This window comes from Mustela nivalis (genome assembly GCF_964662115.1).
Source record: "Mustela nivalis genome assembly, chromosome: 1".
Classification (NCBI taxonomy): Eukaryota; Metazoa; Chordata; class Mammalia; order Carnivora; family Mustelidae; genus Mustela; species Mustela nivalis.
Window position 1 is genome coordinate 2,750,770 of NC_139020.1, and position 13,510 is coordinate 2,764,279.

Genomic DNA, 13,510 nt, shown 5'->3' on the forward strand with positions numbered 1-13,510 from the left:
GGTCCTCGCCGCAGACGCGCCCGGGGCTGCTGCGTCGGTGGGACTCCGAGGCCCCGAGGCCGCCCGGCGGGGGCACAGGCCGCGTCCCTCCCCGGAGCCCGCCGGCCGCCGCGGCCCCCACACCGCGGCCCCGGAGCGGGAAACCGCGGCACGTCGGGCCCCGGGCGGCCTTCCCGCGCTCCCGGCCGCCTCCGCCGCGGCCCCCAGCTCCGCGCGAGCCAGCGCCGCCCCCCCCGCCCGCAGCCGGCGCCCCGGAGAGACCCCCAGCCCGAGCCCGCGCGGCGTCCAGGAGGCCCGGGGCGGCGGGGGGGCGGGTCTCCGGCGAGGGGAGGGGCTCCGCGCGGACGGGCGCCGGGCCCCGGCTGCTTCTCCGAGACCGCCTCTGCGCGAGGGGCGAGGGGCGCGGGGTCCGGGCCGCGAAGGGCGGCGGCGGCGGAGAGCGCGGGCTCCCGGGCCGAGGGGCGCAGTGCTGGCCGCGCGGGGAGCGCGGGCGCCGGCAGGGGGCGCCGGCGGGCGGCGCGCGGGCTCTCGGCCGAGGGGGCGGTGCCTCCCGCGCGCGGCAAGCCCCGCCCGCGCGCAGGCAACGCCTCGTCCGATTGGCCAGCGCCGCCACGCCGTCGGGGCGGGGCGAGCGTCGTCGCGTCCGGGTGACGTCTCCCGCGGGCGTCGGGCAGGGTCGGCGGCGTCGGCAGCAGTGGCGGCGGCGGCGGGTGGGAAATGGCGGAGTACTTGGCCTCCATTTTCGGCACCGAGAAAGACAAGTGAGTGAGGGCCGCCGGCCGGGGCCCCGGGCCGGGGAGGCGGGCGGGGCGCGCGCGGGCGCGGCGGCGGGGTCGGGCGGCCGCGGGAGGCCCGGGCGGGCGGGCGGGGGGAGGGGCGCGGCGGCCCTTCCGGCCTCGGGAGCCGCGCGCCGCCGCCTCGTGGGCGCCTGGGCGGGCGGGCGGGCGGCGGGCTTCCGCTCGGGCGGCGCGGCCTCTCCGGCCGGAGGCTGCTCCGCGGGCGGCCCGCTGTGCCGGCGACCCGAGCCCCCGCCCCCGGCTCCGAACCGTCTCGAGTTGGGGCCGAAGTTGTCAGCGCGGCCCGCGCCTGCTGCCGCCGCGGGCGTCGGTCGGGCGCGCGGCCTCGGGCCCGCCGTGGTCGTCGCCCGGTCCCTCGGGGCGCGAGGCCGCTGGGCGAGCCTCCGGCGGTGGAAGCCCCGCGCGCGCCGGGCCCGAGGACACGGACGCGAACGAGCGCGACGAACTTGGTGCCGGCTCGACACGGAGCCCGGGCTCGCGGGCTCGGGGACGCGGTCCGGCGCGGCGGAGCGCCCGGGCCCTCCCCCGCTCGCCGCTGCGGCCGCACGCCCCCCTGCCCGGCTGCTCCATGACGAGCCGAAAATGCAGTTCCGATTTGACTGTCGCTTTGGGACGTTTTGGTTCCGTGACGGGAGCTCAGCCCGCAGGGGAGGTCTTGTTTAGGAGCGTAATTCCTGCTTGGAAAACCGAAAAACTGAGCTCTGGTGGAACTGATTTTGGGTCCGTAGGTACCACGTCGGGTTCTTCGGGCTGTTCAGGGCTTACGTTGATGTTAAGTCCCTGGGTTTGCCCAGATAAGGTTTCAGTACCCCTTTTTCCAACACGGTGGGGGTTTTAATTATTATTCTTTAAAGATTTTATTTTTAAGTAACCTGTGCATCCAGCGTGGGGCTCGAACTCGCCAACCCTGCGATCAGGAGTGGGCGCACGCAGCTCCGGGACTGTGCACCCGTCAGACACTTTACATTGTTTCTGTTTTCCAGGATGCAGGCTATCTTGTAACCTTTTGTGTTGTTGGGAAGAGGGTTTTTTGTTTTTTAGTAGCAAAACCACAGGATACAATCGTCCGTCCTAGTCACTTCAGAAACATTGTTGTCAACCGTAAGTCTGTCTCTGCTGACTTGAAGAGGAACAAAATCGGACGGTGTTCTCAAGGAGCTAGAAGGGGGGTGGGGGGCTTGTCGCCTAAAGGATGATTAAAGTAAAACAGACCGAAGCTTGTTAAGTGCTAGGGAAGGTGGTCGCTGGAGGCACCTGGGAACTTACCTGTAAACCTCATCCTAAATGAATGGGCTCCTCTTCTGGGAAAAGAGCCTTCTCCCAGCTACAAAGATGCAGTGTTGATTTCATCCTTGAGCTGGTAATAGTGCCCTGACTTCTATTCCATGAATTTTTTCCCTTATTCTTGTAAAAAGCTGCTCCTGGAGGTGCCTTCACTGTGCTGCCAACACTTGAAGTTTAGAGGTTTATTCCAGTAGCCTTTTTTATATTCCTGCTGTAAGAAACCACATTTCAGCCTGGTAGAGCTCTATCATGAGAGGCATGGCTTTAATTTGGAAACAAGATTATTTAATCTAAATTACTCCATAGTCTCATTTCAGGGCGGCTTGAGGGGTTTTAAATTGCAGGAGCCAGTATCAACTCCCAAAAAATGAAGATGATGAGTCCGGCCAACTTCTTTCTTTTTTCCCCAAGCTAGAAGTAAAATGTAGGTGTGTACCAATTAACAGGATTTAGCAAGTCCTACATTTGGAGTTATGGACATTCTCTAAATCCAAGCAAAAGTTCGTTCTCTAACGTTAATCTTCTCCATGATGGTGGATCAGACTTATTTTCTGTCTCTTCTTTAATTTCAATAGTTTAATAAGTGGGTCACTAAAAGTTTATTACTAGGAAAGTTTTGACTAATACCCGAAGCTCTGATTGAGCATGATGAAATGAAAGCCATCTCTGCAAGTACAGGAACAAAGATTGTTTTAATAATAGAGAATAGTTGGGTATTGTTCAGGCGGGGCTGTCGCCCATTCTGAGGGATTCTTAAAATAAGCTCTTCGTTTTCAGGGGACTTTCTAAAGATGTAAGTTGTATATTGTACTTAAGTTCCGTAAGGAGAGACTTGTATGATGAGTTTGCAAATCCGTACAGTAATCGTATTCCTTCCCTGATAATCCTGACTTTCCCGTGTTTACTGCTACCTAGTAATAAGTCAGTGGCTAATTGGTACTTGTGAACCATCACATTTTGTTCAAGCCCTTTGATTCTAACTTTGGACCGACTGTCTGGACATAGGTCACTTGCTAAAAAATTGAATCTACGGGGTAACCGTCCCACCTCTGCGAGTCCAATCTGGGGCCCATCCAGTAAGATTTCATAGTTCATCACAGGTCTGAGCCAGTGGACGCTGCTGTCGCGATGGCTGGTTCATTAGGTTTGATTTCGTCTGGATCATCCCAGTGTTTGAACAGCAGTAAGGGAGGGCTTTGCGACAGGGACAGGAGGTGGCCTGACCTAAGAACCGGCGGAGGAGTTCCCCAATAGCCTGTCTTCAGTGTATTGAAACCAGGAGACTGGCTTGCTTCAGACCTGTGTTTGGAAATTTCCTGTTGGTCTGGCGTCACGAACGAGAGAGCATGGACTCTGTTAGATAATGATTGCATTTAGCGAGTCGTTTTATGAGGCGCACACGCCGTCTCTGATTCTTGGAACAAAGCCAGCTTGGCATTTTCCTCGTTTCACAGATGGCTCCTGGGACCTGGAGAGGTAGGGTGCCTTGCCCAAGGCCAGGTAGCTAGTGGGGGAAGTCAGAATCTTAACCCTCACTGTGTCGGGTTGGTGCCCTCGAGAGAGAATTTCATCGTAGAACACTAGAGAGCGGATATGTTTTTCAATTAAATTGCATTTTAAACAGGATATTTCATTTAAGAAAAAAACACTATAGAGCAGAATGAGTAGCTGAGAGTCGATATGGATGAGGGGTCCTGGGCTGGGAGTTAGAAACTCTTTGTTGGAAGTAGTGTGCTTGTCAAGAGGCCCGTTCAAGTGATGTTTCCGGAACTGCTGCCCCAGAATGCCCTGCGCCTGGGTGTTCGTGGAGCCAAGGGAGAAGAGTTCGGTAGCATGTGCCGTGGTGTTGGCGTGTTTACACGTGTCTGATGTCTGCCCAGCCGAATAATCAGCTCTTCTTTTCCCTTACAGAGTCAACTGTTCATTTTATTTCAAAATCGGAGCATGTCGTCATGGAGACAGATGCTCTCGCTTGCACAATAAACCGACCTTTAGCCAGGTTTGTTTGTTTTCCTTTCTTTTTTCTGTTCTCATGTAAATTATCAAAACCTCGCGTACTTTACAGAGGCAGTTACTAATGTCCGTGTATCCCGTGGGGCGTTTTTCTCTCTGTCTTATTCTCCATTCATGTTCCTGAGTTTGTTCTTCTGTTTCAATGAGAACGAGGCAGCTGAACCACCCCTGGGGGAGGTCTGCGAGACAGGTCCCTCCTCTTTTACAGAGGAGTGATTAATGTTTGCGTGTTGGCTGTGACTGGTCCCTGCCGCCCAGCGCCCCCTCGGCCCCTCCTGTCCCTCTCACAGACGTGGGTCCAGTGGGGTGGCCGCAGCAGCGAGGAGCCAGCTTGTGTTCCAGGCGCTGGTAGAGGCCCTGCGGGCTGTCTGCGCTTTGCTGTCTCCAGGCCGGCGGCGGAGACAGAGCCGGCTGCGGGGGATGCTGGGGCCGTTCTCCACAGAGCCCCAGGCAGTGTCCGTCCTCCAGTGTCCTGGGACACCCCCGCATTCAGACCCCCAGGCAAGGGGATAGCGAGGTCATCGTGTCAGAGAAACCTTAAAAAGGAAACCGAACGTCAGAAGATAGCATTTACCTTCAGTTAGTTGCAGCCACTCCATTTGATCATTTGAGGGGGTTCCCTGTTAGCCTGAGCTCAGGGCCGCTGTGAGTTCAGGTGAGTCAGAAAGTGTGACCCGGGGTAGGTTTTGTTTGGTAATTGAAGAACAGGCAAGGGTTTGCTCCCTACAAGTGATCACTGCTGAGTTAGAGGGAGAAAGCACCTGTAGCAGGGACAGGAAGTGTCTGCCCACGTTGATCTGAGCATTTGGAGTTTGAAGACTGCAGTGTTTCCAGACCGAGGACTTCTGAGCTCCTTCCAAGACTACGGCAGGGTCTGAGTGAGCTTCCTCTGAGCCGCTCCATCACAATTGTGTGTGGCGCCCCTGGGAGCTGCCAGACTCGCCTTTGAGCTCACGTTGTCCTGCTGATGTGTTGTAAACCTCTGTCAGAATAGATACTGGGTTTTTCCTATAAGGATTTAGGAAAATCAGCCGATTGCTCTAAGAAAGAGACATTTGTATATTCTAATTTACGCCCATAGAAAACCGCACAGTGTAATGGGTTTTTAGAAACCTTTAGAAAGGGGGGAGATGGCTTCTTTTCCTGCATTAGTCTGCTGATAACGGCACGATTGATAAAACAAGAATCTCTCATAACTTACAAATATGTCTCTTTGAATTTCAGAATATCGGAGATCTTGCTTTAAACTTTGTTTACTCTGTTTCTTTTAAGTCCTTTGATTTTTTGGACTAAATCTCCCCAGCTAAGCCAGGGGTCCTAGGTTGGGCAGTAACCAAATGTCTTGAGTGTCCACTGAGTTTTTTGACTTTGGGGGGTTGCTTACAGATGTGGCAGGTGTTGGGCCGAGAGGGAAATGATCCTGGCAGGAAAGTTTTCTTCAAGCTCCCTAGAGACACGGCTCGTGCTCTCTCTGAATCTGATGACCTCAGGATGTTGGTGGGAAGTGAATTTTAGTACAACGGGTCAGAAAGAGAGCGCGTCCGTTAGTGTTGGGTGGGGTCGGCTGTAACGTGTTTGCCTGAGCATCTCGCTCCGACTGGCTCGGCTGGTCCGCTGGTTGCAGGCAATCCTGACCTCCCCTGATTGTAATGGAACGTCGTGGCCCACTCTGAGTGACGATCCTTTTCCTAAACAGCCACTGCCAGATGATCTGAGTGAGACCTAAACGAATTTCTTGTTGAGTAATTGGGCTCCGTGCAGTTCCCTCCCAGCGCGATCACATACACGCTGGCGGTTCCTATTGAAAACTGAGTCAGATCAGCTTTGGGAAGTACCGGAGGCAGAGAGAAGTTGTCCTGGGGCAGTACTTGATGGCTAGGGGAGGAGGCCATGCCCGGCGAGAAGGGTCTGCGTGTGCGTGTGTGTGTGAGGTCTGGCTGTTAGATGTTCCTCCCCTGGGGGTTTCCCCACAGCAGACCTTTGGGGAGTGCCCACACAACATCTTCCTTTACATGTAGCTAGAAACGGAATGGCTGCTTCTGTAAAACCACTGAACTGCTTTGGAGCTGTGTTGAGACTGAACCTTTATTTTTCTAAATCACGCAGTTCATTCATTCAGCCTGTAAAACTCAGTGTGGGTTTCTTTTTAAGCTTCTTGCAGTGATGTGGACGTTAAGATTCATGTACTGTATTAGCCTACTAACTTAAACGTGGTTTGTTTTTTCAGACTTGGTTTTAAGAAGAACGGTACAATGTAAGGTTTCAAGTCTGCCTGATCCAGTTTAAAGCACAAGGGCTAAAAGGATTTTTTTCCCTTAAAAGAAGGATCGGAAAAGAACAGATGTTTAAGCTGTTGTATTATGTAAACAGAGGTCCCACCAAGCAAACAGGAGTGTGTCTAGGTGTCCGTGACAGTCAGGACACCCATTTGGTGCGCCTGTTTCCTGGGAGACCAGACAGCTTGATGGACTGCATACAGTTGACTGACGCATTTGGTTTTAAAAAATACAATTTTGTGTGGGGAATATGATTATCACGTGAAGTTTTCGACATCATAGCTTGAAGTATAAGAAAATGTCAGTGTGTTATTATTTATTTTGCACTAAAACACTTGAATAACGTGGGACTACCGAGAATAATGGCTACAGTTTCCTCTTGGTTGCTGGCTGACTTGCCCTAAGTCGCTGCCCACACTCAGTTTTCATCATGTGGTGGTTTGGGTGCGCTCTCAGGGGACGAGCGCCTGCCTCGTGGGAAGCGAGCGAGCGCTGAGCCATATGCAAACAGGTTGTCTCTTTGCAATTGTCTGATACATGCACAGCAGCCGGTAGAATTCCCCTTTTTATTTTTTTTTCCCCGCAGACCATCTTGATTCAAAACATCTATCGTAATCCCCAAAACAGTGCACAGACGGCTGACGGCTCACACTGTAAGTCCCACAGTTGGAGAAATTTTTTTAAAACAATGGTGTTAAAGAGCCCACTCTTAATTGAGACAAATAATGTTGGCTTCTGAGCTGCTGACGTAGAGCTGTTGCAAACAGGACAAGGTGATGAAGGCCTTGGTACCTACAGCAAGAACCTGGTACTCGGCCACGTCCAGGAGGCTGCCGTCGGCACGGGCGCTGGGAGGCCTCTTCCCTGGGTTGACGTTTGTTAACGAGAGGGAAGGGGTCTGTCCCTGCGACACTTGACAGCCGCCAGCATCACTGGTCTTTCCAGTGCCTGAACGCTTGACCTTAATATGAGGTTCTTTCTGTAAAGCCACAACTCTTAGGAATATTTAGGAATCACTAAGGTAAGTTGCCCAATAAGTGTGGGTTTTATTTCACCATTACAATTTTTTCTCTAGGACGTGGAGATCTCATGATATGTAATTATTGTATTTCTCTGCTCCCGTGGTTCTTGTCATCAGCTGGTACAGGCACTTCCTCGGCTCCTGACGTTTTCTGTAACACGGAGGACCGTCTTGGCAGTAGTCTGCCAAGGTGCTTGTACCCTTACGCGGGGAAGTCAGCAGCGGGGAGTCCTTGCGTCCCATGGACAGAAATACAATATCCGCATATCATGGCATCTCCGGGACGGTGCAGGGTTAGGGCGCTCCAAGACAGCCACCCGCTAAGAGAGAACATCTCTGCTTCGAGAGAAAATAACTTGCTCTTTTTTCAGCACTGAGTCTTGACTGAAGTGATCGCCACAGGAAACCGGTGAAGTGTTTAAATTTAATTTTCCGTAATATAAAGTTGTTGCGTTTTGTATTTCAGACCATTGCCCTCTTGAACATTTACCGTAACCCTCAAAACTCTTCCCAGTCTGCTGACGGTTTGCGCTGTAAGTTCATCCAAGTTCCTTCCCTGGTTCCCTGGGCTTGCGCGTCAGAGCTCAGTGTCCGCTCCGCCTGGTCTGCCGCTGTAGTGTCAAGGACAGCCTTCCGCTAGACATGCCGAGAGCTTTTGTCCACTGACCCCTCGGAAGCCTCTGAGACCGCAGCTCCTGCCCACTGACTTAAGCCATGAGAAGGGGCCGGAGGGGATGCCCTCCCTGTCCCACAGCTCAGAGCTGCCGCTCTTGTCCTGGACTGGCCCCCTAGGGGAGACTGTGCCTGGAATTAAGTGTGCAGTTACGTTCTTCCCCTCTAAAGAGCAACAGCATTTAAGTTTCCGGTTAAGAAACAAGTGCTTTGGAAATTATGTTTGAGGTTTTATTATTTCTCATTAGACTCGTTCTTAAAAGTCCATTCTGGCGCTCCCGCTTTAAGTGCGAGAGCATCGTTCCGAGAGCGTTTCCCAAACGAGGGTCCTCCGAGGGGCACGGACCCTCCTGAGTTTTCCTCCACGCCAGCCCTGGGCCAGCTCAGTCTGTAATCAGCCCCTTGGGCGGCCGTCTGCAGCCGCGGGGGTTCGCTTCCCCCACGTGGGCAAGAGGAGGCACATGGGCCCTGGAAGCAGGGCTGCGTGGGGCACTTAGTAGACACGGCCCCCTTCTTCCTGCTTTAGGAAGCAGTAAATTTAAGTTACGAACGTTGTGTTTCCCAAGGGGTAGTTCTTCGAGAACAAGATCTGTGTTCGTATCACTGGAGATTTCAGAAAATTGAAATTTTAAATTTTATGGCTCTTGAGCCGTGGAATCCGTCTGCTCGTCTGGATAAGCAGAAGCCAGTCCCCGGACTCCTATTAAGATCACGGGGTCCGAACCAGGCGGCTTCTCGCTCGCCAGTTTGTTCTGAAGCTGCAAAAATTCATGCGAGGTGCTGTCCACAGAGGCCCTGGATAGCCACAGACCTGAGTCCAACACACCCTTGGCCTGTAGCCCCTCAGCTTATAGGGCGATCTACACGGCTCAGTGTAGTGGTCCCAGCAGCACTGCCCGCTCGGGCCAGCCCCCGACGGGGGGACCTCCCAGTGGTGCACCTGTGAGTGCACGGGTCTGTGGGGGAGGGGCTGGTAAGGTTTTCCTGCCCAGACACTGTCTGTCTCCACACTGATCCTGACCAGTCCTGACCGGGTAGCGGATCATTTGTGTCCCCAAGTGTGATGGTAACAGGATTTACTTGGTAGCCCTTGTTTTAAAATATTTGGTTTTGCTTTGTTTATTTTGTTTTGTTTTGTTTTATAAAGAAACAAGATGAGTAGTTGAAGAGAAATGCTTATATATGAACTTATTAAATAATTTTGGTAACAGCCCTGCCCTGGGATAAAACCAATGAGAGGTTGATGATTGAGTAACAACAGTTAATCATTCTTTGCCCTGATGGTTTACCTGGGGACTACAGATGCTTCATTGACAAAACAGTGTTGGATTAGTTTTCCTCGTGTCTCTCCCTGCGGTTGACGGTGCTCTTGTTGTGCATGTGCTACAAAGTAAAGTTTAGCCGTACCAAATACTCCGATTGTGGGGTCCTGATTCCACAAATTAAATGAAATTCTGACTCTTCAGTTTAGGAAGAAAATCCGCTTAAGCTGATGAACCTGTGGCAGACCTTTTGAGAAAATTTTCAACCGGCCAGGTTCATCCGGTCCCTGAATTTACACCTTTTTGACACACCCTTTGGTCTATAAGTACGAACCCAGTTTAAGGATGTGTCTGCGTGAAACGGGGTTTTGAGGTGCCGGTCTGTAGCATCTGCTGAGTCACACAGGTGGCTTTGCAGTGGACCGGGTTCTTAATCGCTCACCTCTGTCCTGCCCGAATCACTTGACTGAAAATCTTTAAGCTGAGTATAGAGGATAAAATAGGCCCACTGTGGAGCATTTTCAAATGGAACTTTCCAGAAGTTACTAAGCTACAGGAATATCGTTCTCCAGCGAGAGAGTAGAAGTAATCACGAGTACAGCAGTGTCCGAACCACCAGCAGAGCCTGATTTTCAACACAGGTAGCACTTTGAGCGTGTAAATGCCTTTTCTCCTCATTTTGTTCTGGTGTGAGCAGGAAATGTAAACATGAAAATCTGCCTCTTCTCCCGACCAGCTGTTCTGTTTGCTCAGGGCTAGATGGCTACAGGGAAGGAGGTTCTGTTCACGATAGCATGTCCATGGGACCGGGCCGTCAGGAGGAGGAGTTGTTGCCTAGTGCAACCGAGAGTTTTCATTCTAAAGGAAGCTGGACTCCTGGAAAGTCCAAAATAACTACAGTGCAGGAATCCCCCTCCCATGCAGTAGAAAGTAAATCTCGGCCGTTCTCAGAATCCAAAAGTTGAAAGCTCTTGTCCTTGAAGAGAAGGTTTTTCCAGAGAGCTAGGAAACCACTCCAGGGCAGCTCAGTAGCTAGATCCGAGCGCCTCAGCTCCGCTCCCTCAGTGGGGTGCGCCAGGCGAGGCCAGGGGTGTGGTCGTGGAAGCGGACAGTTGAACATTGAGCTGGCCCAGCCTCGAAGCCACTCAGCCTTCGTAGGCTCCCGGAGCTGGCTGTGTGGCACACTGGTTTATCGGCCTGCCAGCTTTGTGATTTCTCACTTTTAGGTCAAGAGAATTCTAGAATTTGAACGGTAACACTTGGTAGAGAGAATGACAACAAAGACCATGTAAATTTGGAAAAGTGTCCACACAGCGGACAGGATTTCACTTAGTGCATGTGCATTACGGAGATAAACTTGACGGAGAGAGTTCTGGAGTACGAGCTAATGCTTCCTTCAACAAAGCGTTGTGACTTTCCCTCTATGCAGAGGCATTTAAAGTACTGTAACTGAACTTGGTCATTATCCTACTGAGTCTTTATTTATGGTCATTTGGGTTTTAATCGCCTCAGAATTTTATAATAGCATCGTGTGGCTGTTCATCTGTAAAAGAAATCAGTCAGGAACATCAGCTCTTAATCACTTACCCTGATTGCGACTTTTATTTTAGCCTAAGAAAGGGGGAAAAACATCCATGTGATTCCTTGGCCTCTATCTTAAATTGTAAAAGGAAGAGAATTGTCATTTAAAAAAATAAGTTCTCGAGGGTAAACTCGGCCCTTACACTTCCTGAAAACATGGCCCTTTGATGCGGATTAAAACTTGCTGTGATTGAACGGCCAGCAGTGAGACGGTCAGGAGGGGCGTCTAAGAAGCTCCCCGCACGCGCGGGTTCCGGGCGTCCCGCGGGACCGTCAGTTCTGGTAGAACGCAGCTCCGTGGTGTTTCCTCTCTAGATAATCGAATGTGTGTGACTGTAGCAGGCTGAGAGAAACGCAGCGCGGCGGCGGGCCGGGCTCCCGTCTAACCAGCAAGGTTTCTGTGTCCGCAGGCGCCGTGAGCGACGTGGAGATGCAGGAGCACTACGACGAGTTTTTCGAGGTGAGATGCGCCGCTGGAAAGGGACGGCCCGGGCGCCCTCGGTCCCAGGGGGCTTACGATTTCTCATTGCGAGAAGTGGGCGTGACGTTCGGTTCCTCCTTCATCTTGAGTGTGTCGTGAGCCTTAAAGGCCTGTCCCCCCGCAGGAGGTTTTCACAGAGATGGAGGAGAAGTACGGCGAGGTGGAGGAGATGAACGTGTGTGACAACCTGGGCGACCACCTGGTCGGGAACGTGTACGTCAAGGTGAGAACCGTGCAGCGCGTCCGGGGACTGGGGACTCCTGACCTTTGCAGACTGGGGGGTGAAGACCGCTTGCCCTTGGGTTTCAGCTGTGCACTTGGAAGTTGGGGTCGCTCCCTGCTGGTTGATTTCAAGGCGCTCAGGTGTTGTCTGGCCGGAGCCCCGGTGTGGCGGCCACCTGGGAGGGGCTCATGGGTGCATGGGCCACCGCGGTCACCGGGGGCTCTTCCATCCGGGTCTCCATAGCCGTTCCTGACGGGCTGTGTAGACACAGGAGAAGCTGGTTAATGTGTGTGGTTCCTTTTTCCCATTTTGTAAAACCCCTGGCCTGCGCACGTCCTTGCATTTGCTCTTTTAACGCACTGAAGTGGGAGGCCAAGGCCATGGGCAGCTGGCGTGGCCTCGCGCCGCCGCAGAGTGCAGCTGTGGGATTGCAGGGAGAGGGTGCGCTGCTCTTCACCTGCTGCGCGGCCTCCGTCCGCCTCACTTGATCCCCGTGAGCACGCGGCGCGCGTTTGGGCCAGGGCTGGGAGGCAGCTGGGAAAGCGCAGCCGCAGGCAGCTCCCCTTCGTCTCCGCAGTTTCGCCGCGAGGAGGACGCGGAAAAGGCCGTGATCGACCTGAACAACCGCTGGTTTAACGGGCAGCCGATCCACGCGGAGCTCTCCCCGGTGACCGACTTCCGAGAGGCGTGCTGCCGCCAGTACGAGATGGGGTAGGTGACGGACGGGGTGAGGCCCGCGGGGTGGGGGTTCGGGGGGGTGCGGGGAGCGGTGCACGGCATGTGGGCTCTGCTTCCCCGCAGGGAGTGCACGCGAGGCGGCTTCTGCAACTTCATGCACCTGAAGCCCATTTCCAGAGAGTTGCGGCGGGAGCTGTACGGGCGTCGGCGCAAGAAGTGAGTACCTGCCGTGGCCGGCCGCCCCTGTCCCCAAGCCCAGCATGCACGTCCCCCTGGGGACAGCGGGACGTGCTCTGCGGAGAGCAGCACATGCACATGTGGTCCCGCGAGCCCTTGGTGCCTGCGTGACAGGAGTGGGCTTCAGTCCCTCGGCAGAACTGGGCGCTCCTTTGGGGGCTCCTGGTTTGTGTCGGTTTGCTTTGGGGGGACATGGGCACAACCGGGCAGTCTTCTGTGTGTCTGGGCCTGGGATCGGAGCACCCCTCCGGGAGCGCAGCACAAAGACTGAGCCGGGGTGTCCGGGGAGGGTCCCTCGGCCTGCGCAGCTCGCGCTCTGGCCCTGGGGGCTCTCGCCGGTCTCCGCATGCACGCGCTGCCGGCGGTGGTCCCGTTGTCAGCACGGGGGGGAGCCCTGCCCTCCCCGCCCCAGAACCGGCCCTGGTGGGGGAGTGTGTGTGCACACATGTGTGCGTGTGTGTGTCTCGAGTATGGTGGCAGTTCAGCCCCCAAACTTCCGGAAGCGTCCCGGAAGTGGGCCGTGGGAGGTGACCTGACCCCGATCCTACTGGGCCCCTCTTTTTCCCCGACGCGGGCCGTGGCTGCGCGGTTTCCCTTGGTTCATGCGTCCCCTCGGTGGGAGACGCGTCCGGAAGCGTCCACCGCTGTGGGTTTCCACCCGGGCTTCGCTGTGGATGCCGCAGTCCCGTTTCTTTTCCTTGGTTGCAGGCATAGATCGAGGTCCCGGTCTCGGGAGCGTCGCTCTCGGTCTAGAGACCGTGGTCGCGGCGGTGGCGGTGGTGGCGGCGGCGGCGGCGGGGGACGGGAGCGTGACAGAAGGCGGTCGAGAGACCGCGAGAGATCTGGGCGATTCTGAGCCGTTTGTACCGTCTGTCTGCCGGGCAGTGCCGTAGTTGATTGACCAGACCAGTTCGTAACGGGGATTTTTTTTAAAAAACAACAAAAACAAACAAAGATGGGTTTCTGAATAAAATTTGTAGCGATA

The 13,510-nt window shown here is 54.4% G+C and overlaps 1 protein-coding gene across 7 annotated transcripts; it reads left to right on the forward strand.

Annotated features, from left to right (window-relative positions):
* Positions 1-618: 618 nt before the first annotated feature.
* On the forward strand, positions 619-13,510 carry U2AF1 (U2 small nuclear RNA auxiliary factor 1). 7 transcript variants are annotated; one of them, XM_082721224.1, is made up of 9 exons: positions 645-761; positions 3,993-4,080; positions 6,957-7,023; positions 7,858-7,924; positions 11,317-11,366; positions 11,512-11,610; positions 12,188-12,321; positions 12,412-12,504; positions 13,234-13,510. In XM_082721224.1, exons 5-9 carry the CDS (start codon positions 11,337-11,339, stop codon positions 13,379-13,381), a joined length of 504 nt encoding a protein of 167 aa, XP_082577350.1. In that variant the 5' UTR covers positions 645-761; positions 3,993-4,080; positions 6,957-7,023; positions 7,858-7,924; positions 11,317-11,336; the 3' UTR covers positions 13,382-13,510. The 7 variants fall into 7 exon arrangements, with proteins under 7 accessions (XP_082577348.1, XP_082577347.1, XP_082577350.1 ...); XM_082721225.1 differs by lacking the exon at positions 645-761 and adding an exon at positions 1,440-1,464; XM_082721222.1 differs by lacking the exon at positions 7,858-7,924 and having other exon boundaries at positions 619-761.

Excerpts from the sequence above, each read along its gene's own strand:
- U2AF1 (XM_082721222.1), top strand. The coding sequence starts at position 718 with ATGGCGGAGTACTTGGCCTCCATTTTCGGCACCGAGAAAGACAA. Across the intron at positions 4,081-6,956 it reads ATAAACCGACCTTTAGCCAG|ACCATCTTGATTCAAAACAT; the intron begins GTTTGTTTGTTT and ends TTTTCCCCGCAG. Across the intron at positions 11,611-12,187 it reads TCGGGAACGTGTACGTCAAG|TTTCGCCGCGAGGAGGACGC; the intron begins GTGAGAACCGTG and ends TCGTCTCCGCAG.